This window comes from Leopardus geoffroyi, chromosome C1, assembly GCF_018350155.1.
Source record: "Leopardus geoffroyi isolate Oge1 chromosome C1, O.geoffroyi_Oge1_pat1.0, whole genome shotgun sequence".
Classification (NCBI taxonomy): Eukaryota; Metazoa; Chordata; class Mammalia; order Carnivora; family Felidae; genus Leopardus; species Leopardus geoffroyi.
The window spans coordinates 170,211,437-170,234,302 of record NC_059328.1 but is presented as its reverse complement, the minus strand read 5'-3'; the positions used below and the strand labels follow the sequence as shown (position 1 = coordinate 170,234,302).

Genomic DNA, 22,866 nt, shown 5'->3' with positions numbered 1-22,866 from the left:
TATGCTAGTTGGGAAGAGTGATAGGATTCAGTCTCATTCTCTCTGGCATGTCCTCATGCATCATTTACAAAATCTATGAATTTAAGCATTCATTTTCTGAGTTAGAATTCTCATTTGGCACCAGTGTAAAATGAATTAACAACCAAGGAGCTAAAAAATCAGCCCCAAATTCTACTTTTGCTAATGCAGAATAGATGTGCTTTTAAATTGAGTGTGAGGGTTCAGCATTTCTCTCTTTCCAAACCATTTTATAATTTAAAATTATTTATTAGGGCTATAATGTGGCAATAAATAAGAGAGATTCATGGAAGAAGTACTATTTATGGGAAGCGGAGAATAATGACACTAAAAACAGGAAATAAGTATAATCAATTTTGACAGCTAGGAAGATAATAATTTTAAATACTTATGAGATAATCTATAATTAAAATTTATCTCTGCTGCCCTAATTGTATTTTTGTATAATTGCAACTTCATATTCTATGTTATTATAGATATTGAATGTTACTTTTTTAAAATCACAGTTAAATATATAAATCTTAAATATAATCAATAGGAAATACTTAAGAAAACAGGTGACTTTTTTTCTAGGAATAATTTTTTTTATAAAACAATGGGTTTCTGGGGGCTCAAGAACTGGTTTAACTTTAGTTGCTTGCTATTCATTTCATGATGTTTAATTCCACAGTCTCGCTGGGGACATTGGAGGCTCAGTCTTACTTCAGTTTATAATACAGCCCATTCTTCCTTTTAATGACTCACAATTAAATGCACCCATAAACACAGAATAGCTAGCTATATCAACTCCCTTTGGTTCTGAAAATCATTTCTGCTTCAGTCATCCAGCTGTGAGAGTATTTATTCTTGAATTGCAATCACTAAAGATATGTTAGCTCACTATTATTTCCCAGACTCAATGCCTTCTACAGTGCATTTAAGGTAATAAGTTCAGGAAAATGGCATCTGTTCTGTATTTTACTATATGACAAGATTTGTGAAAAAGCACAGCGAATACATTAACTTAAAACTTCTTTTAAAATTCCACAGGGAATGATCACTAATTCTATTTTCATGAGAGCTCTGGCTGAGAGGGTAAATAACTTGTTTGCCTAATGATCGACAAAGATTTAAAACCAGAAATTGTCTGATTCCACAATCTCTTTCAACTATTCCTTACTACCTCCTTCTAATACAAAACTGGTGAAATTCAAGTCAACAGACAAATATTAAGTTCCTACTATGTGCCAATTACCATGATAGGTTATGTGAAGGAGAGCAAAGATTAATAAGATGATGCCTTTGTCAATTATGAAATTCAACAGTTGTCACCTCTCATTCCTGAGTCATGGACCTACAATGGCTCCCTCTTGCATTTTATACAAAATCCAAATTCATCAGCTCTAATCAAAGTAGTCTATCAACTCTTCCCATAAGCTGCACTCTCTTTCCATTCTCATTCCACTTGACTTTCCAACACAATTGGCAATTCGACTTTCATATCAGCCTCTACACTCTCATTCTGCATTTGCTCTATTTAGAATCTCTCTGTTCCTAACACTGCATTTAGGTACTAATCTTTGTCCATCCTTCTTTCAAGATCACTGCCATCAAATAGACATTCAATCTGCTCTTTGATTGTACTTCAAACTGTGATCTTTTATCAAGTGTGCATGTAGTTTACATTATATTTTTCTGTTGCTTTGTACAATTTAATTGTTTCAAGTATGTGGAATGAGACTACTAAGAGCAAGCTCCATATCATTTGGATCCTCCATTACTGCCATCAAGTACCACCTACTGGTGGTTCTATCCAATAGAACTGTCTGTGATGATAGGAACACTGCACTGTTCCATCTGGTAACTACTTGCTACATGTGACTATGAAGCAGCTAAAATTTGGTTTCTGTGACTGGGAAAATGAGCTTAATTTTATTTAATTATATTTATTTTCAGTTTAAGTGGTCACATGTGGTTACCATAATAGAGGAGTAAAACTGCTATGTTAAATGTCAGTGATGAATAAACTATCAAATTACCAAAGTAGGCTTATAATAGCAGAGAAATTTGTTAAACCATCCAATGGATAACAGAACAATCAATGTATATTGAAGCAGGTGGTCTGGATTTTATATGAAACATTTATTCTCTCTTTTATTACTAACTTATATGCACAGTCAAGAGTATGTGTGCTATGAAGAGCAAATTTAGTAAATTCTTAGAAACGCTTCCAGATTTTTAAATATAAAAACAAAGTTCAGTTTCTCTAATGAGAAAAGTGAATATTTTCAACTCTTAGGAAATTTCCTGATAGAAGAGTCTTCTACAAAAGTTGAGCTAAAAACATTTCAATGATATATGGGCTATATGTTAAAAATTACTAAATTACGGGCGCCTGGGTGGCTCAGTCGGTTAAGCGGCCGACTTTGGCTCAGGTCATGATCTCGCGGTCCATGAGTTCGAGCCCCGCATCGGGCTCTGTGCTGACAGCTCAGAGCCTGGAGCCTGTTTCAGATTCTGTGTCTCCCTCTCTCTGACCCTCCCCCGTTCATGCTCTGTCTCTCTCTGTCTCAAAAATAAATAAATGTTAAAAAAAATTTTTTTTTAAATTAAAAATTACTAAACTAAAAGAAATCACTAAACTATAATTGATTTCATGAGAACCCAAATTGCTAATTTTAATTAGCAACAAACCCCTTTGAATTCAAAAACCCAGTGAGGGTTCACCTTTTAAATCATAGAAAATTACTCCTTTTCTGATTAGCAAGGAACATTATAATGTCTCTTTTTGAATTTACAAGCCATGAAACAATCATTGACTTCATGAAGCATCCATTATGCAATTAATGTATGTGAAATAAGGGGAAAAAGTATTTTAAGATCAATAAAAATAATTTAATATATTTATACGACTACTTATACTGGATGCACTGAAAAATCTCTTTTGTAGAAATACAAGATGGCTCTGCTTTCTAAATACCATGGTATCTTTCTTTAATTTACTAGCACTGGCTCACTGAACTGGAAATTTTAGCAATGGTCTTTGCTGCTGCCATTCATGATTATGAGCATACAGGAACCACAAACAACTTTCACATTCAGACTAGGTAAGTTATATAAAGTATTAACTTTTAATTAAAACTTGAAATTTATTTTCCACATATTACTTATTTTTAAGAAAATTTAAAAATAACAGTGAATATGTCTAATAAGAATAGTTTTAATAGATTTTAGCAAAATTCCTTAGGCTAACAAACGATTATTATTTATCAAGAAAATTGTACAAATATTTGGTGACATATTTAGCGTTTTAGAGAATGTAAAAATGTGTCATACAACTTCTTTCTGCCCAGAATTAATATTCTGAACTATCACATAAGTCAGACATCTGCTCACTGAGACAAATCTTATAACATATTGTTTAAGGCATCAGTTTAGTATCATTATGTATTTGAAAGTAATAAAATTGTACTTCTGAAAAAAAATCAAAGAAACTGTATTTCCAGGTTAGCATGAAGTTCTAAGCTTAAAATAATTAGAAAATGATATTTTTTAGTGATGGTAATAATGGCAGTTATTAGAATCAAAATACCAGAGTGGAGATATATTTATCATCACAAAATCACAGATTGGGTGGTTTAAATAACAGAAATTTTCTCACAGTTTTGGAGTCTAGAAGTCCAAGAAATGTCAGCAGGTTTGGTTTCTGCTGAAACCCCTCTCGTTGGCTTGCAGATGGCTGCTCTTTCACTGTTTTCACATGGCTTTTTTTCTGTGGGTACACATTCCTGGTATCTCTTTCTCTTCCTATAAGAAAAATGCCGCCATATTGGTTAGGCCTCACCCTTATGACCTCATTTAACTTTAATTACCTCTTTAAAAGCCTATCTCCATATACAGTCCCATCCTAAGGTACAAAGGGTGAGTACATCAACATAAGGATTTGGGAGGGAAATAATTCAGTTCCTAACAGAAAGGTGCTCTCTGCAATTTTAGTTGCACAGAGATCTCAGTGCCTGGGAGGCAGAATGTGTCTAGGACCCATCATGATCCAATTCGCTTTCTATACATTGGATCCTGAAATTTCTCTGTCTTTTACTAGTCAAATATGCTTGAGATGGAGATGTACATTGACAGACTGATGTTTCTCTGGAACTACTGTAGACCTGTCTATTCTTGTTGAGGGAAAATTAAATTTATTTTTTACTTTTTCATTTTTTAAATTAATAGACTTTATTTCTTAGAGCAGCTTTAGATTCTCAGAAAAACTGAAAAGTACATAGTTTCCATGTACTCTTTCCCCACCCTACAGCTTCCCCTATTGTTAACATCTTGCATCAGTATGGTACATTTGTTGTAATTAATGAAATATTATTTGTGATTATTATTCACTAAAAGTCCATAGTACATATTCTGGCGTAGTCTTTGTGCTATATATCGCTCATTTCTTTTCACTGGTGAACAACAAACATTACATTGTATGCATGTGGCAAAGGTTCTCTCCTTATTCACCAATTGACAGATATCTTGGTTACTTCCAAATTTTTGAATAAAGGTTATAAATAAAGAGGCTATAAACATTTATGTGCAGGTTTTGTGTGGTCTGTTCATTTGTTTTTTAATAGCAATATTGTTAACACCTGATTTTGCAGCTATAGGAAATTATTTTTCAATGTGGGGAGCATAGGAACATTTTATTGAAATATTAGACATTTTTAGTGCCTCAAGTGACTTAGTGACAGAAGTCACATTATGGATCATCTGGTCAAAGTCTCACAACCTAAGCAGAGAAAAAAAACCTCAAGAGGTGAAATGATCTATCTATGTACACATAGTCAGCTGATGGCAGTAGCAGAATTCAGAAGCTGAGAAGAGGGATACTCTCAAGGTAGCCTCTTCCTACAACTCTGATCCCATGGCCAGAGGCAGATGCATGATAGTTCCAGTCTTCTATAGCCTGAAATGGGATGGGCTTAGAAAACGTGGTCCCTTAATGGAGACAGAGGGAGAGTTGAAATACAGTGAAATATTGAAGAAGGCATTCTGTGTAAACCCAGAGTCCCTAAGATTGGCAAAACAAGAAGGGAAAAAAGAGACATTGAGGTCAGGTCATGTGGAAGGGGATGTTAATAACCTACACATTTGCAGAGTGCAGAGAGTTGTTCCATTTTTGTGCTGAACATCAGAGCAAAGGTAGACTGTGCAGATCATTTTTTCTTGTCAAAGACTCTTCCACATCCCCTGAATCCACAATGAGTGAGATTTTAATTAAAGATAGCTCATTACTGAACTGAGCCCTGTATAGGGCAATAGTTTTAGGAGAAAAGGAGCGAGAGATTTGTTACCAATGAACACTTCTTGTTTCTACGTTGAAAAGTGAAGGCAATGGACTGGCTTTCTCCAGCAGCAGTGTCAGGCTGTCTCTTCTAGCTTTCTCCTTTACCATCCATTTACAACTGGAGGAAGAGTCCTAACTTACTTATACTTTGGACTGCAGAGAAGGATAAGGAAATGGAGGAAAAGAAGGAGGTGGTGGAAGAGAAGGAAGAAGGGAAGGAGAAGAAGAAAAAGAGTAAAGGAAGAGGAGAGGGAGGAGGAAGAATTCTTTTTTCCCCCCAATTTTACATTAAGAAATTGTATATAAAGGAGAGAAAAGGTCTAGTATTTTGTTTATTTTGTTATAAATTGCCTATCAGGATCAATTTAAAGGATTAACTATACAAGAACTTGAAAATTCTATGAATAAAAAGTTGTAATGTAATGACCACAAATCTAACAATATAGTGTGCTTTTAAAACTCTATTGCCTTTATATTATGTCCAAGAAAAAATAAGGTCTTATGTTACTAATATCAATAATTCTATTGTATTTTATATTATTCATTTTTACTGGAATTTAAAATGCTTTTCTAATTTGGAAAACTCTATACTGGGTAATGAAAAGTGAAAAATAATTTAGAACATAGTGCAGTGCTAAATTTGAGTTCAATACACACATTAAAATACATGAAATCCTTGAAAGTGTAAATAAATAAAAATAATTTTTTTGTGAAAATACTGAGCTACATGTTACTATGGATACTGAATGTTGCTTAGAGTTGTTCTTTTCTTAGCAGTCAAAGACCATCTCAAACATTAAGACAGTGCTGTATTCTCAGAATCCTGTTGATTTATGAGACAAAATCATAATAGTTTCTTACAATTAAATCTGGTTCAAAAATACATTTTTGCTTGATGCTGAAAGTAGAAGACAGTATTACTTGGAGCTATATCATGTAATAACACTGTCATGGCTAGATTTGAGGCCATATGACACAAATGATATGTGATTTCACAAGTCAGTTTTTCCCATAATCTGAGTGAAATTCTAGAGATTGGAAACATATATTTAATTATTTTTTAAATAAGGATTGCAGGTGTACTTTTCTGTATATTGAGTTATGATTATCGGTTAAGGAATTTTTAGGCCATGGTTGAAATTAAAACTATTTTGAAGTTATGTACTATTAGCTAATTACATATGTTTTTCTACTTCTATGATAGTCTAGAAACAGAAGATACGTAATTGTTCTTCTTAATAGGTCATTTTCCCTATGCTGGATTAATAAGTTTGGTTTATCTGGTAGATTATTAGATACAAATCTCGAATAGGTAGCTTACAACAAAAACCAGGTTTCTTTAGTTCTTTCTTTTATGTATCCTCACCTATTTTTTTTTTGGTATTAATTTTTGGTAAACATTCAGTGGTGAGTGCTATAATCAGTACTACTGACTGAAAAGCCTAAAACAAACAGTAAGTCTTAGTGAGGCTTAGTAAGACAAAAGTATATCCCTACCAGAAGGAACGAAAAATGAAGAATCTGGGCATTGGGGAAAGTGGAGGCAAAGTTGTACAGGTTTTAGATTGACTTTCCTTTTGCTATTTTTGCTGCCTACTTCCAACTTGCCAACTTATATACATGAATTTACCATTTTAATTCATTGAACATAGTGGTTCTGCTTTCATTCCACACTTGCAAAATGATCTGGCAACCTAAGAAGATAGAGGAATAAGCAACCAGAGCTCCATTATACAGATGTGAGAATGCTTGGAATACTTCAAACTTTATGCTAGAATACTAACTTCAACAATGCAACTTGAAATAGTTTATTTGATCAAGTGATATGATAAAATGATGTGAAAATATGGACAGGTGAAAAACAAAAGAAAACTTCCCTTGATGAATTCATTATTTTAAAATGTTCATTATAAATTGGTGGTGAAACATACATTTTGTTTAAAAAATTATTTTCTCAGTTAATTTAATGCTATGGGATCAAAATATTCAAATTGAATTGCAACATTATATGGGAGAAAAAAAAACTAGAATCATAAATAGACCAAATGATTTATATTATCCCCTCCATCCTCCATCCCCCACCCAAAGTAATTTTAGTCCAAGCTAATAGGAAATAGTGGGTAATCAACTATCTGGAATGGGTTGATTCATCAACAGAGGGTTGATTCATTCAGATTGAATGAAGATGTCAAGTAATTTTTTTCCCTTTGTTTGGCATATCTAAATTAAATCACAGGTATCTGGATTACAAATTTAAAGGAAAAGGCATAATATATTCAAACTATGATAATTAAAAGGAAACAAAACACTATAACCAAGTGGGATTTAGTCCCAAGCTTAACATTCAAAAATCAGTTAAGGTAATCATCATATCAACATGCTAAGGAACAAAAACACATGATGATATCAAGATGCAGAAAAGGCATTTGACAAAATCCAACACCATTCATGATAAAAATGCTCAGTAAACTAGGAATATAGGAGACTTTCCTCAACTTGATGAAGAATGTCTACAAAACTTGACAACTAATAGCACACTTCACAGTGAGAAACTTGAAGTTTTTCCACTAAGATCAGGAACAAGGCAAGGATGTTCCTTCTCACTACTTTTTTTTTTTTTAATATCACAGTGGAAGTCCTACTTAATGCAATAAGATAAGAAAAGGAAACAAAAGGTATAGAGATTGGGAAAGATGCCATAAAACTGTCTTTGTTCACAAGTGACATGATAGTTTATATAGAAAATCCAAAAGAATTGATGAAAAAACTTATAGAACTAACAAGCAATTACAGAAACTTTGCAGGATATAGGGTTAACACACAAAATTCAGCTATTTTCCTGTATACCAGCAATGAACAAGTGGAATTTGAAATTAAAATCACAATATCATTTATATTAACATAAAAAAATTGAAATTCCAAACAAATGAAATACTTAGGTGTAAATCTAACAAAATATGGATAAGATATATACCAGGAAAACTACAAAACCTGATGACAGAATTCAAAGAAGAACTAAATCAATGGAGAGATATTCCATGTTCATGGTAGGAAAATTCAGTATTGTCAAGATGTCAGTTCTTCTCAATTTGATCTACAGATTCAATGCAATACCAAACTCCCAGAAAGTTATTTTGTGAATATTGACAGAGTTAAAGTTTATATGGAAAGGCAAAAGAACCAGAATAGCCAATACGTTACTGAGGGAGAAAACAATGTTGGAGAATTGACACTATCTAACTTCAAGACTCACTACAAAGCTACAGTAGTCAAGATAGTGTGGTAATGGTAAAAGAATAGACAAATAGATCAATGGAACAGAAGAAAGAGCCCAGAAATACACACACATAAATATAGTCAACTCGTCTTTGATAAAGGAGTAAAGGCAGTGCAATAACCCAAAGATAGTCTGTTCAACAAATGGATCTGAAACTACTGAACATGCAAAAAAAAAAAAAAAAAAATCTGGACAGAGATCTTCGTCTCACAATAACTCAAAATGGGTGATAGACCTAAATGTAAAATGCAAAATATAAAACTCTTAGAAGTTAACATGAGAGAAAACCTAGATGATCTTGGATGTGGCAGTGACTTTTTAAGTACAACACTAAAGGCAAAATTCATGAAAGAAATGATTAATAATCTGGAATTCATTAAAATTAAAACCTTATGCTCTGGAAAAGACAATATCAAGATAATTAAGAGACCATCCACGAAGTGGGAGAAATTATTTGCAAAAGATGCATCTGATAAGATACTGTCATGCAAAATACAAGAACTCTTTAAACTCTACAATAATAAATGACCTGACTTAAAAATGTGCCTTAACAGATGCCTCACCAAAGAAGATATACAGATGGAAATTAGCATGTAAAAAGGGGCTCCACATTGTATGTCATCAGGGAAATGCAAATTAAAACAATGAGCTATCACTACACATCTATTAGAGTGGCTATAATCTGGAACACTGATGACACCAATTGTTGGTGAGGATGTGGAGCAACTGGAACTCTCATGCATTGCTAGTCAGAACGCAAAATGGTACAGCCACTTAGGAAGACCCTTTGGCGGTTTCTTACAAAACTAAACATATTCTTACCATTCAAGCCAGCAATTACACTCTTTCATATTTACCCAAAGGAGTTGAAAAATTATGTCCACACAACCTGAACAAGGAATTTATAGTAGGTTTATCCATAATGGCCCAAACTTGGAAGCAACTGAGATATCCTTGAGGATAGAATAGGTGAAAGGATAAATTTTGATAGATCCAGACAATGGAATATTATTCAGTTTTCAAAAGAATTGAGTTATGAAAAGACATGGAGGAATCTTATACGCATAATACTAAGTGCAAGAAGCCAGTCTGAAAAGGCTACATACTATATGATTTTAAATATATGACATTAGGAAAAGGCAAAACTATGGAGACAATAAGATTAGTGGTTTCCAGGGGTTATGGGCATGGGAGGGAAGAACAGACAAAGCAGAGAGGATTTCTATGGCAGTGAAAATACTCTGTATAATGTCATAAGTGTGGATGCATGTCATTGTACATTTGTCCAGTCACAGAATGTGCAACACCAAGAGTGAATACTAATGTAAACTATGGACTTTGTTAATAACAATGCTCAATGTAGACCTATCAGTTATAACAAATGTACCACTCTGGTGGGGGCTGTTAATAATGGGGGGAGGGTGTTACACATGTTTGAGCTGAAGGGGTATATTGCAAATCTCTGTACCTTCTGCTAAATTGTTCTGTCAATCTATAACTGCTCTAAAAAAATAAGATTTATTTTTTTAAGTTATCATACAATTAAATTACTTTCATCAATTTGGATGTTGAATTAGAGAATTTTTACTGATGAGATAGATATCTTGTGACTTGAGTATTCTTATTCAACACTCATGAAATTTAAAGAATCCTGTACTTTACATTTTGTTTTTAATTCTCAGGTCAGATGTTGCCCTTTTATATAATGATCGCTCAGTCCTTGAGAATCACCATGTGAGTGCAGCTTATCGGCTTATGCAAGAAGAAGAAATGAATGTTTTGATAAATTTATCCAAAGATGACTGGAGGTGAGTTTCAGAGGAAGCCTAGAGAAAATTTAATTTCAGGAAACAGTTAAGTGATGTGATTTAAAGTGAAGAAAATGGATGAAAATCAATCTTTTATTCATGTTATAAAAATTCCCTTTGACTAGATGACTCTAAGAAGGATTAGTACCTAGAAGACTTCCAGGAGCCAGTGTCTGCTGGTGGGAGTTAAACTATTTTCCAGGCTAATTCAACATCTGTTTGCATCATAGCCAACCCATAAGACCACATACCACACAACAAATACTTGCAGAGAGTAATTATGTACTCTCTTGAATGGAGCTCTGCTTAATTATACCAATATGTGGTCCTAAATAAATTCAAAATTGTAGTGTAATATGGATTCCTTCCTATATTATTTTTCTATATGTGGAGTTTAGCTTTTTTTAAAAAAAATTCATTGTTTGAAGGAAAAAATTACAAACATAATATAGTAAAATGACCCAGATGCAGAGGGAAATCTTACCTTTTCTTCGGGGCATCCATCTGCTTAAGATAAACAAACAACAACAACAACAACAAAAAACATTCATGGATTGGTGATACTTGTTGCCATGTAGGGGGAGATAACAAGATGTACCCCTACTGCTCAGAGTAACTTTTCCTCCTTCTTCTACCTTTGGTCATCATCAACACCTTCATTTGACTATAAGGCTGCTGGATTTAGCAAATAAAGATAAAGGGTGTCTGGTTAAGTATGAATTTCTGATAAACATCGAGATATTTAGTGCAAATATGTCTGTATGTCCCTACTATTCAGTGAGACCTACTTATTTTTTTAAAAGCCTTATCTCTAACAAAGATTTTGTTAAAAGTTAGTGAGCTGAAAAGGTTCCCATTTAAATATCACAGGTTTTTAATTTTTTTCTTTAAATCAAGGTAAAAAGAAATGTTCAAAGAAATGCTTTGGGATGAAGAGCTGCCTCAAAATGAATGGATGAATGAATGAATGAATGAATGAATTAAAGAATGAATGGTTTTTAAAACAAGCCCTAATTTCTGATGGTTACTTTTCCAAATACTCAAGCTTTCTGGTTTTTCAAGGTCACTTTTGAAGCTGTATAAAACATGGGCTCGCTTTTGCAACCTTGGAAGCAGATCTGATGGGGGGGGGGAGAAATTTGGGAACCCAGTTTGGGCCTTTCATTTTATTCTGCAGGAAACAATAGCTCAGTTGTGTTTCCAGCTAAGAAGGCCACCATCTAATTGTGAAGGGATTTTAAAGCTACCACTGGTGGGCTATGTGGAGAATAGAAGGGTATACGTAGGAGTAGGGAGATAAGTTTGGAGGTATTTGCTAAGGTCCAAGAAATGTACTCTCTTTTGGAGAGTACTCATTTAGAGTATTAACTTAATTTTTATCAGTGATTGTTACTCCCAGAAGTAACATTTATATTATTAATTTTTACTGTTATTCCTTTAAATTAATCTTTTTCCTTCCCAAAGTTGATTCTGTTGCAATTTCAATGTAATTTTTTTCCTATTACATTTTTGTTCTTTAACATCTTTAGTATTCTAATAATTTATTCCTATAATATTTTATAAATTTCTGTATAGTAACTTCTCAGAATCATCCTAATTGAATGGTTTTACAGAATTGTTTTAATACTATAATATCATACAGATTGTAGAATTTAATAGATACAACACTGTTTCTAAAAGCTACAAAAGATATATTTGCTAGTATAAAATTGATAATATTTTACCACAAATTAAAATATAGATAGCTTTTTAAAAAACGTGTAGGTTTTTGGTTTGCCTACCTATTTATTTCTTAATTTAACTTTAGTAACCATAAATGAAATAATTTAAAAATTTGGTAAGGAAGATTCATAAAGTAACATTCCCTTGTGCACTATTTTGCCTAGTTTACTGATACATTATTAGCTGATTACTGATAATATCTAGCACTTACTAATCACTTACAAAGTAAAATGTACTAAATTTTAAGATTTCATAAAACATTCATCTCATTTTTTCTTAGTTAAAATGAATATTTTGGTTCAGCTGCTATTGTAATAAGGGTCTCTTCATAATTCCAGAGAAAAAAATGTATTAAAAATAATTTCATGGGGCGCCTGGGTGGCGCAGTCGGTTAAGCGTCCGACTTCAGCCAGGTCACGATCTCGCGGTCCGTGAGTTCGAGCCCCGCGTCGGGCTCTGGGCTGATGGCTCAGAGCCTGGAGCCTGTTTCCGATTCTGTGTCTCCCTCTCTCTCTGCCCCTCCCCCGTTCATGCTCTATCTCTCTCTGTCCCAAAAATAAATAAACGTTGAAAAAAAAAAATTAAAAAAAAAAAAAAATAATTTCATTATCTTTAGTTTCCTTTAATATTTAGGAGCAAGTATGCTAAGCAGGCTATTCAATATCATTAACAGTAATCAGCGTAGTGATTTCTCACAGTGCCCATCTGAAAAATGCAATTTAATTAAGGTCCCATAATTTTCAGCAAGTACCTCTAATATGCTTTGGTTAAAAAAAAAAAAAAAGCATCCAGTCATACGACCTTTAAGTAAAATATCTTCGACACAAGACTATAATGCAAGTTTACCACACACCTTTTATTTAGCTTATTCCAGTGGCCATGCCACAGAATGAAAATAAAATATGATTTCCAGTATAAGTGACTTTTCTACCTATCTATACTGAGCAATGAAGCCTTTCCTGTGGTAACTTATTTCCAACTTACTGTGAGAATGAGTTATTCATGCATAGGTTTTGTGATATGGTCACTGTATTTATAGCTCAGATTTAAATTTGATCAAACTTTCAATAGCTCTGTCTACAATATGTTGTAGTGTCAGGGTCCCAAAAGCTTAAACAGAGAATTGCACTCACGTTAGCATCTTGACTTCTCTGGGGTTCTTATGATGATATGATAGGTTGGCACAGTGAAGTGGTCTAAGTGTAAGCTTTAGGAGTGGGAACTCTTGGTGTTGAATCTTATCTCTGCCATGTACCAGCTACCTATGTGACTGGGAAAACCCCAATCTCCTCTGGTGTGAAATAATAATACCCCCTATATAAAAGCACCTAGGACACTACTTGGGACACTACTTAGGACACTACTAGGACACTAGGACACTACTTAGGACACTACTTATTCAGGACTTACCTGAATAAATAGTGGTTGTTTTAATAATAGCAAATACTGCATTTAAAATTAATTTTGGGAAACACGGGGGTGGCTCAGTCAGTTAAGTGGCCAACTCTTGATTTTGGCTCAGGTCACAATCTCAGTTAGTTGTAATCTGGCCCTGCATTGGGCTCTGCACTGGGCTGGGCCTGGAGCCTGCTTGGGATTCTCTTCCCTTTCTCTGCCCCACCCCCTCCTCAAAATAAATAAATAAACTTAAAAAAATAAGTAAAATAAAAGTATTTTTTTAGATTTGTCAGGATACTTTCAGAAATAAAAACAATATTTAGGAATTATGAGTAGGGGAGGGTTGTACGTGTGGGTGGGGAAAGCAGGAGAGTTGTTAAACAGCATCATTCACAGATCGCTCTCCTGGGAACTTCCTAAAGCCATTAGAGTTAAAGGATGAAATAAAGTCAAAGTTTGCGAGATCTTTTATATTTAAAAAGTAGCATATTTTTGCTCATATACATTAAGAAAAATAAAATTTAAGTAGTAATATTTGAAGAAATGTTTTAATTGAGAATCATCAAGGGCCAAATAAACCTTTCTTCTTTTGATGACTCCACAGGGATCTTCGGAACCTAGTGATTGAAATGGTTTTGTCTACAGACATGTCAGGTCACTTCCAGCAAATTAAAAATATAAGAAACAGTTTGCAGCAGCCTGAAGGGTAGGTTATTTTCTTTCATAATGTTAAAGTTTGGTGGGCTTACATTCAGAAAAGACTGTAATTGATATTGGGGCACCTGGGTGGCTCAATCTGTTAAGTGTCTGACTCTTGGTTTTGGCTCAGGTCATGATCTCAGGGTGGTGGAATTTAGCTCTGCATCAGGCTACACGTTGAGTGTGGAGCCTGCTTAAGATTCTCTCTCTCTCTCTCTCTCTCTCTCTCTCTCTCTCTCTCTCTTCTGCTGCTCTACCCCCCCCCCCCACCACTTATGCTCTCTCTGTAAAATAAAAATAAAAATTAGGGGCGCCTGGGTGGCTCAGCTGGTTATGTGTCCAACTTCAGCTCACATAATGATCTCGCCGTTCCCAAGTTCGAGCCTTGCGTTGGGGTCTGTTCTGACAGCTCAGAGCCTGGAGCCTGTTTCAGATTCTGTGTTTCCCTCTCTCTCTGCCCCTCCCTTGCATGTATACTCTCTCTCTCTCTCTCTGTCTCTCTCTCTCTCCCTCTCTCTCTCTTTCAAATAAATAAATATTGAAAATTTTTTCAAAAAATAAAAAGTAAATAATTTTTTTTAAAAAGACTATAACTGGTTACTTTGCCCTAATAATTTGAACATGTCCTTGATTTGACAGGATTGACAAAGCCAAAACGATGTCCCTGATTCTCCATGCAGCAGACATCAGCCACCCAGCCAAATCCTGGCAGCTGCACCACCGGTGGACCATGGCCCTGATGGAGGAGTTTTTCCTACAGGTGCCTCTTTCACACTATGTGCACATGTTTTTGGAAATAGTAACTACGCATATTGACATGCACCTTTTTTTGTTCCGAATTCAGGGCTTGTGACTTACTATTTATCTTTCAGATAAATGTATTTCCTAATCCTACGTAGTATACTGTATATTTTAAAGAGAGTCAAGTCTTGGATCTCAGATGCCACTCTTAGGAAAAAAAGAAACAAACAAATTAGTATTGTTGTCTGCTGTTAAGAGGTAAAATGTTAGAGTAGAAACATCAAATATCTTTCATCATAAAATGGGAAAGGGGAGAAAATACGGCACTGCTGCGTCTATCTTGTTGGTTATAACTTAGTCATATATGCATAGTTGCAAGGAAGACTGAGAAATACAGTTTTGCGTTAGATGGATGTGTGCTTTGTAAAAAGTGGATTATTATATGAAAAAACAAGCCTAGCCATGGGGAATGGCCAGTGGTCTCTACCACAAGTATACTTTTTTTAAATAGTCCACTCCGACCTGAGGTACCACAATACAATCGTGATGCTAACCGCCCAGAGTTAGCATCAGACCCCACAAGGTGAAGGCTCAGTCTTCCATAAGAGTGGCTCTAGTTTGGATGCCAACATCAAGTGGGGCCCCAGGACACCAGCCCTTCTGACCACTGGTTATAAATTCAGGATTCCCATGACCCTCCTCAGGTCTGACAATTTGTTACAATGATTCAAATAACTCAAGAAAGTTACAGTTTTAATTATAAAGAATACAGTAAGAAAGGGCTAATTGACATTATACCTATTTTGAAGACATAAAGACCAAATACATTACTATATTTGGATGACTCTGTTTTCTGTTTCCCATTGTCAATGAATATGCTATATGATTTCACTTTGAAATAGCATAGCATGGTCCTAGAGAAAGTTACTCAGTAGCATCTTCCAAATTTAAGTATTTTCATACTAAAAATAGTCTTAAAAATATTTTTAATACATTTTGTGGTAAACACACACATACACACAAATGTTAAAACTTATCCAGTTCTAGAACTGTGTGTTATGGCCAATTAAAAATTACAATTTCATGTATTCAACCAAACACTAGTCAGAAAATGGTAAATCTAAAGAGAACTTAGAGATCTTTAAGAACAATTTTCTCATATTATAAATGAAGGAACAGAAACATGAAGAGATAAAATGACTTTGCTCAAGTTAAGACAAAATTTTTAAGTATTTTAAATGATCATTAAACCACAATATGTGAAGTTCTGTGGAATGCAGCTAAAGCAATGCTTAGAGGAAATTGTATAGCTCTAAATGCTCATATTAGAAAAGAATAACAGTACTTGTATCAATGATTTGAAGAAGTTAGGGAAATAAAACCAAAATAAGTTGATGGAAGGAAGTAAAAATATAAAAGCAGAAATTAATGAAACAGAACAAAAACAACAGCAAAAATTAACAAGGAAAGCAGTTTGTTCTCAGAAAAAATAATAAGATTGTTAGCAAGTTTAAAAAGAGAAAAAAACATGGGTGCCTGGTAGCTCAGTTGGTTAAGCGTCTGACTCTTGGTTTCAGCTCAAGTCATGATCTCGTGGTTTGTGAGTTCAAGCCCTGCATCGGGATCTGAGCTGACAGCGGGAGTCTGCTTGGGATTCTTTCTCTCTGCCCCTCTCCCACTTGCTTTCTCTCTGAAAATAAATAAATAAACTTAAAAAATGTCTTTAAAAAAGAAAAAGAGAAAAAAACACAAATCATAAGTAAATGAGGAGTTGTCATTTATGGACTCTACATATAACAAAAGGGCAAGGAATTTTAGGCATAATTTATGTTTTAACACATTTGACAACTTAGGAGAAATTGTCAAATTCTTGAAAGATATAAAATACCAAAACAAACATAAGAAAAATTGTAATTTGTATATCCATATACCTATTTTTAAACACTGAATTTGTATTTTAAACTCTTCCCATGAAGAAAAATTCAGGCTTAGGTGGTTTCAATTCTTAATTCTTATTTCAGTTCTCAATTCAAGTGAGAGATGGTGAGTTCTCTCAAACTTTTCAAAAAGAAATAATGCCAGTCTCACACAGATTATTTCATAACACAGAGCGAGAGGGAAAATTGTCAGTATAACCCTGACAAAAGCTGACAAAGATTTTGCAAGTAAAGGATATTATACACCCATATCTATCATGAACCTAGGTGGAAAATTTCTTTAAATATTAGCAAATCCAATCTAGCAATATAGTAAAAGAGTGCATATTATGACTTGGGTTGATTTAAGTAAAAAATCATTTAAAATAATTTACTATACTAAAAGAAAAAAATCCTACTATTATCTCAATAGACGCAGAAAAAGTATTTGACAAAGTTCAAAAGACACTAATTACAAAACTTTCTGCAAACTAGAAGTAGGGGACCTCTCCCATTGTGGTAAAAGGTGTCTATAGCTTACATAATATTTCCTGGGGAAATACTGAACACTTTCATGCTAAGTTCCAGGTATCTGCTCTTACCACTTCCTTTCAACATTGCATTTGAAGCTCTAGCCATTACGATATATAAAAGAAAATAAAGAATAGATTGGATAAAAATAAAAAGAACTGTCTTTATTTGCACAAATATGAGCTTCTACATAGAAATTTAAGGAATCTATAAAAAGCTACTGGAACTGATAAATGAGTTTAACAGGGCTATAGGATCAATTGTAGTTCTGTATACTATCAACAAACAACTTGAAAATAAAAATTTAAATACAATATGACTTATAAAAGCATAAAAACAAAAAAAATATTTGGGAATACATTTAATTAAATGCATATAATGCCTGAACACTGAAAACCACAGAATATTGAGAGATTTTTAAAGATCTGTCTGTGTAGATTGAGAGATATACCATGTTATGGATTAAAAGATTTAATATTGTTAAGATGTCAATTCTACGAGGGGCACCTGGGTGCCTCAGTTGGCTAAGCGTCTGACTTCAGCTCAGGTCATGATCTCATGGTTTGTGAGTTTGAGCCCCACATTGGTCTGTCTGCTGTCAGCATAGAACCTGCTTCAGATCCTCTGTCCCCCTCTCTCTGCCTCTCTGTCCCCTCTCTCTCAAAATAAATAAACATTAAAATTTTTTTTAAAAGATGTCAATTCAAAAAATTGGTATATTTTTTGATTAATATACCTAGCATATATTGGTATATATATCGGTATATATATTGATTAATATACCTAGCATAATCCTTATCAAAAACTGTTAACAGACTTCTTTGTAGTAGTTGAAAGAAAAGCTGATCCTAAAATTGACGTGGATATGTAAGAATCTAGATATAATCAAAACAATTTTGAGAAGGATTAAGAAAGTTGGAAAATTTACACCTTCTTATCACATGACTTAGTAGAAAGTTAAAGTCATCAAGGCAGTGTGTTATTGACATGGAGTCAGGCAAATAGATCAATAAAATAGAATAGTGATTCCAGAAACAGTCCCATACTTACACGATCATTTGATTTTCTACAAAAACAATAAGATAGTTAAACAGTGAAAAGAAAGTTTATAAATGGCAATGGACTGATATTATTAAATATATGGGAGAAAAGGAATTTTATCCCTTACGTATACCATATATAAATATTAATTCAAGATTGACTCCAGCCTTAACACAAAACCTAAACCTATGAAGTTTCTAGAAGAAAGCTCAGGAGAATATCTCTCTAATCTTAGGGGTAGCCAAATATTTCTTAGAAAAGACACGTAAAACACTGCCTAAAAACGAAAAAAGAAAGTAGTAAAGTGGACAAGAATGAATTTTAACACTTCTCTTCCAAAAATACCATTAAGGCAAGCCATAGAGTGAGAGAAAATATTTGTACTACAAATATCTGTCCAAGCGCTTGTTCACAAATTGCATAAACTCCTACAAATCAGTAATAAAAAAAATCAGCCTAATTTGATCAACCACCTCATTAAAAAGTACACAAATTGGTAATAAATACATACAAGTATACTCATTATCATTGCTTATCAAAGGATTGCACATTAAAATCACAGTAAGATACATCTACATCCTCACCATAATAACCAAAGTTAAAAGGATTGAAAATATTAAGTGTTTTTTATTATGTGGAGCAACTGGAAGTATCAGGCGTTGCTGGTAGGAATATAAATAATTACAACTCCTCTGAAAACTACTGGCTAGCATCCATGAAACTTAATGAAACTAACATAAGACTTAATATCCCTATGACCCAGCATGCCAACCCACAGGTGTATAACTCGGATAAATTAGTGCTTATGACCACCAAATGTGGAATAGTCATAACAGTATTACTTATTATAGCCCTATACTAGAAACAGTCCAAATTTGCATCCAAAATAGAAATGAATAAATAAATAATGGCATAGTCATACAATGGAATATCATACAACAATAAAAAATGGACTACTAATACAAACAACAATGAATCTCAAAAAAACCATACTATATGATTCCATTTATATGAAGTTCAAAATTGGCAAAATTAACCTATGATGATTAAAATCTGAACAATGGGTGCCTGTAGGAGGTGAGATTCACTGGAAAAAGTTAAGGGAATTTCTGGAAGTGATGGAAATGTTTTATATCTTGCGTGTTAATTACATAAATATGTTCATAATTTATGCACTTAAATTTTGTACATAAATTTTTCCTTGATTTAAAGAAGAATATAGCAGAATGACTTAAAGAACTCTAAAAGAGGCTCCTGGATGGTTCAGTCCAACTTCGGCTCAGGTCATGATCTCGTGGTTTGTGACTTTGAGCCCCTCATCGGCTCTGCGCTGACAGTTCAGAGCCTGGAGCCTGCTTTGGATTCTGTGTCTCCCTCTCTCTGTGTCCCTCTCCCACTAGCACTCTGTCTCTCTTTCTCTCTCAAAAACAGATAAACATTAAAAAAATTTTTTTAAAGAATTCTAAAAAAAAAAAACCCTGTTAATAAAGGTCTGCAATAAATTCCACAACTCTTGAAAATTACTTAGATATCCAAATAGTATCTTGACTTATATTCTCCCTATTTTTTATTAATTTCAAACCAGACAAAGATTACCTGACAGAATCATGAGAGTAATGAATTTAATGAAATTGAGTCAAGATGTTTTCAAGATTCACTACCTTATTCTTGAATTTTCTAGAAAGGTGACTGCTATTAATAATGAAGCTTCTAACATGCAGTGATTTTTCACATCTGAAATTCAGGGTAGAGGTAAACCGTTCCATAAGGCTACTTAGTTCCTCTGTCATTCTCAGCACCTGATAAGCAGTGACTCAGATATCTAAATAGAGATAAAAATGCATGCAGCACAAAAGGTCAAGTCTTGGAATAGGTATAACATCATGATATTTGGAATGTTTTTGTGATCTGAATTTTTCAGACTGTGTTACTTAGAGTATGAAAATGTCAGGTTTTTTGTTTGTTTTTTTGACGGGATTCTTGATGGCCAACAATAGGCATTTGTGTCATCCCAAAATGTTCACAAATGACTGTCTTTTCTTGAATGACCTTAATATATAAGGCAAGAAACTTACAGCTCTGAGACGAGTAAGCATACAGGTTAAGGTGGACCATTATAAAATCAAATTATCCCTGTTGGCATTCCCTCTTCAACTATGAAATTCCTTTCAGACTGTAATAAGTTGATTTAGGATTTGAGCTTTTAATAATGGAATCTTATATTTCGCAGTCTCTGGACTTTTAAAAGTAAGTGACTTTCAAATCCCCTGCAGAAATGTATAGAGCAAAACAGGAGAATGTGATGTGAAAGGTCAGAACAAGTGAGTCTGTACTACCAACAAACATGGTTACAAGCAAAACAAGTTTATCTTTATGAGACTTATGCTAATGTATGACATTGATGCCAACAGCTAAAATGTTTCTGTGCATTCAGTTAACTAAATGAATCTCCCAGTACTCTTACTCTGCCATATCCCATATATTAGCCTTTTGGAGGTGTGCATGTATGTGTGCATGTACACACATATAAATTTACACACACAGAAATGTATATGTGTATATGTATGTGTGTACATACATATATTTACATACATATCACTTAATGTTTCAGAAAAACCCAGAGGAATTTTGAGATGTGTTGACTTCTAAGTCAATTTCTTATTAATTTTTCTACTAAGTTCATTTTCTCCAACAAAAGAATAGGCATTAAGAATTTTTAAAACACACCGTATTTCTGGAGGAGAAATCAATGCAAACCAAGTTATTTGCATTATTCTTTAAAATTTCATCAGTGTTACCCAAACTCTTGGTGTTGGCAAGATAACAAGAAGTTAATACAAATAAAGTTAAAAGAAATACTTCCTGCTACTAAAATTTGTTTCTGCTTCATATTATACAAACCTAATAACTAAGTGAATTTTTCCTTTTTCAGCTGGTTGTTTTGTGTTACATGAAAAAAAAATTGACAGTTATGTAAAATCTATATTTACCAATAGGTACTACCTTTTCAAAAAAGGAGAAACAAATAATTGGACTTACAAGTTTTGGAGAGCAGGACAAAACGATTATTTTATCCTAAATTGTATACTGTCAGGGCCCTTTATGTTCTTCAAAATTACAAGAAGTAGTGTGAAGTGTGTTATTTCAAAATAGATTGTATTCCCCATAGTAATATGGGAAATGTATTATTTAGTAATGTATTTAGTTAGGGCAACCTCAGCCAAGGATCTGGCATCAAAAATTCAGACACGACCACCACCAAAAATTGATAAATATAAAGAACCATAGCTATGAGCCCGTATAATAACTTAAAATTTAAAAATCAAAGCTCATAGTTTTAAGAGGCATGCAAGGATACTAATGTCCTATACAATATTTATAACTCACAAAATACAATTATACAATATAAATCTTGCTGCAAGTGAATATGTTAACTATAGTAATCATTAAACATTTAAACAGTTTTGATAGCTTCCTAGAATTTAGAAGGACAATTTTTAGCAAGAATGAAAGAAGGTAGTTAGATGGCCTAAATCCCTTAAATAAGTTGTCCAAAGAATGTAAACTATCGCTTCTTCCCCTTCTCCTTCAGTTAAATGTCCCTGTAGAACTTGTGACCCCTCAAATTCACCCTTGGCCTTGTAGTGGCCCCCAAGTCTGTGGTCAGGAGCTTCCTGTATGTTTGTTGTTGGTGTTGCTTCTGTGATTAAAACTTGTTTTCAATGCAAGAAGTTTCTCAAGATTTCTATACTTCACCATTTTGTCTTCAGTTTTTGAAAGCTATAGAAATTCTTTGGCGTCAGATAAAATGCAAAAAAAAAAAAAAAAAAAAAAAAAAGTGCCATTAATTCACTGGATTTGACAACTTGTTGACCACTACCAGAGCATTTCATACTGTTAGGAAAGCATAAAAATATTACTGGTCTTTGTCATGGCCTTTCAAAGAAGCAACCTCAATGGCCTCCAAGGGAATTGCTGATACAGGGACAAGTCTGAGCACATCAGGCTGCCTTGTGTTTCCACATTTCTGGGGTCACTTTCTCCCCTTTCCCACCTGCAGGGTCATCCCCAAGAAAAGATGCAGGGATCCAGAAGCACAATTGGGTGACATTGGTTAATTGAGGTCAGTGGCCTTAGGGCCCTGTAATTTTATTCCAACCACTGTACAAGTCAATACACCAGAACATATGTATATTTGCTATTTTACTGATTTTTGAAATTATATTTTGGCCTCCTGAAGGCAGCAACCTCAAATGAAAGCACATCCTCCAAGAGAAAACTAGATGACTTACACAATGTCTATTGCCTTGACCCCAGATTTCATCGTTAGGGAGAGTAAATGCTCCCAATTCAGGGACCCAATAAGGAAAATTTTAACGTTTATTAAATTTATACTCA

At 33.8% G+C, this 22,866-nt stretch overlaps 1 protein-coding gene across 8 annotated transcripts in view; it reads left to right on the top strand.

The window, feature by feature from the left end:
* The window catches only part of PDE1A (phosphodiesterase 1A), a 331,820-nt gene that overhangs the window by 270,961 nt on the left and 37,993 nt on the right, over positions 1–22,866 (top strand). For all 8 annotated transcript variants that reach the window (XM_045480418.1, XM_045480417.1, XM_045480419.1 and 5 more), the window contains 4 exons: positions 3,004–3,104; positions 10,295–10,420; positions 14,145–14,246; positions 14,879–14,999. In XM_045480418.1, the coding sequence (XP_045336374.1) occupies positions 3,004–3,104; positions 10,295–10,420; positions 14,145–14,246; positions 14,879–14,999 (450 nt within the window). The remainder of the gene's footprint in view (positions 1–3,003; positions 3,105–10,294; positions 10,421–14,144; positions 14,247–14,878; positions 15,000–22,866) is intronic.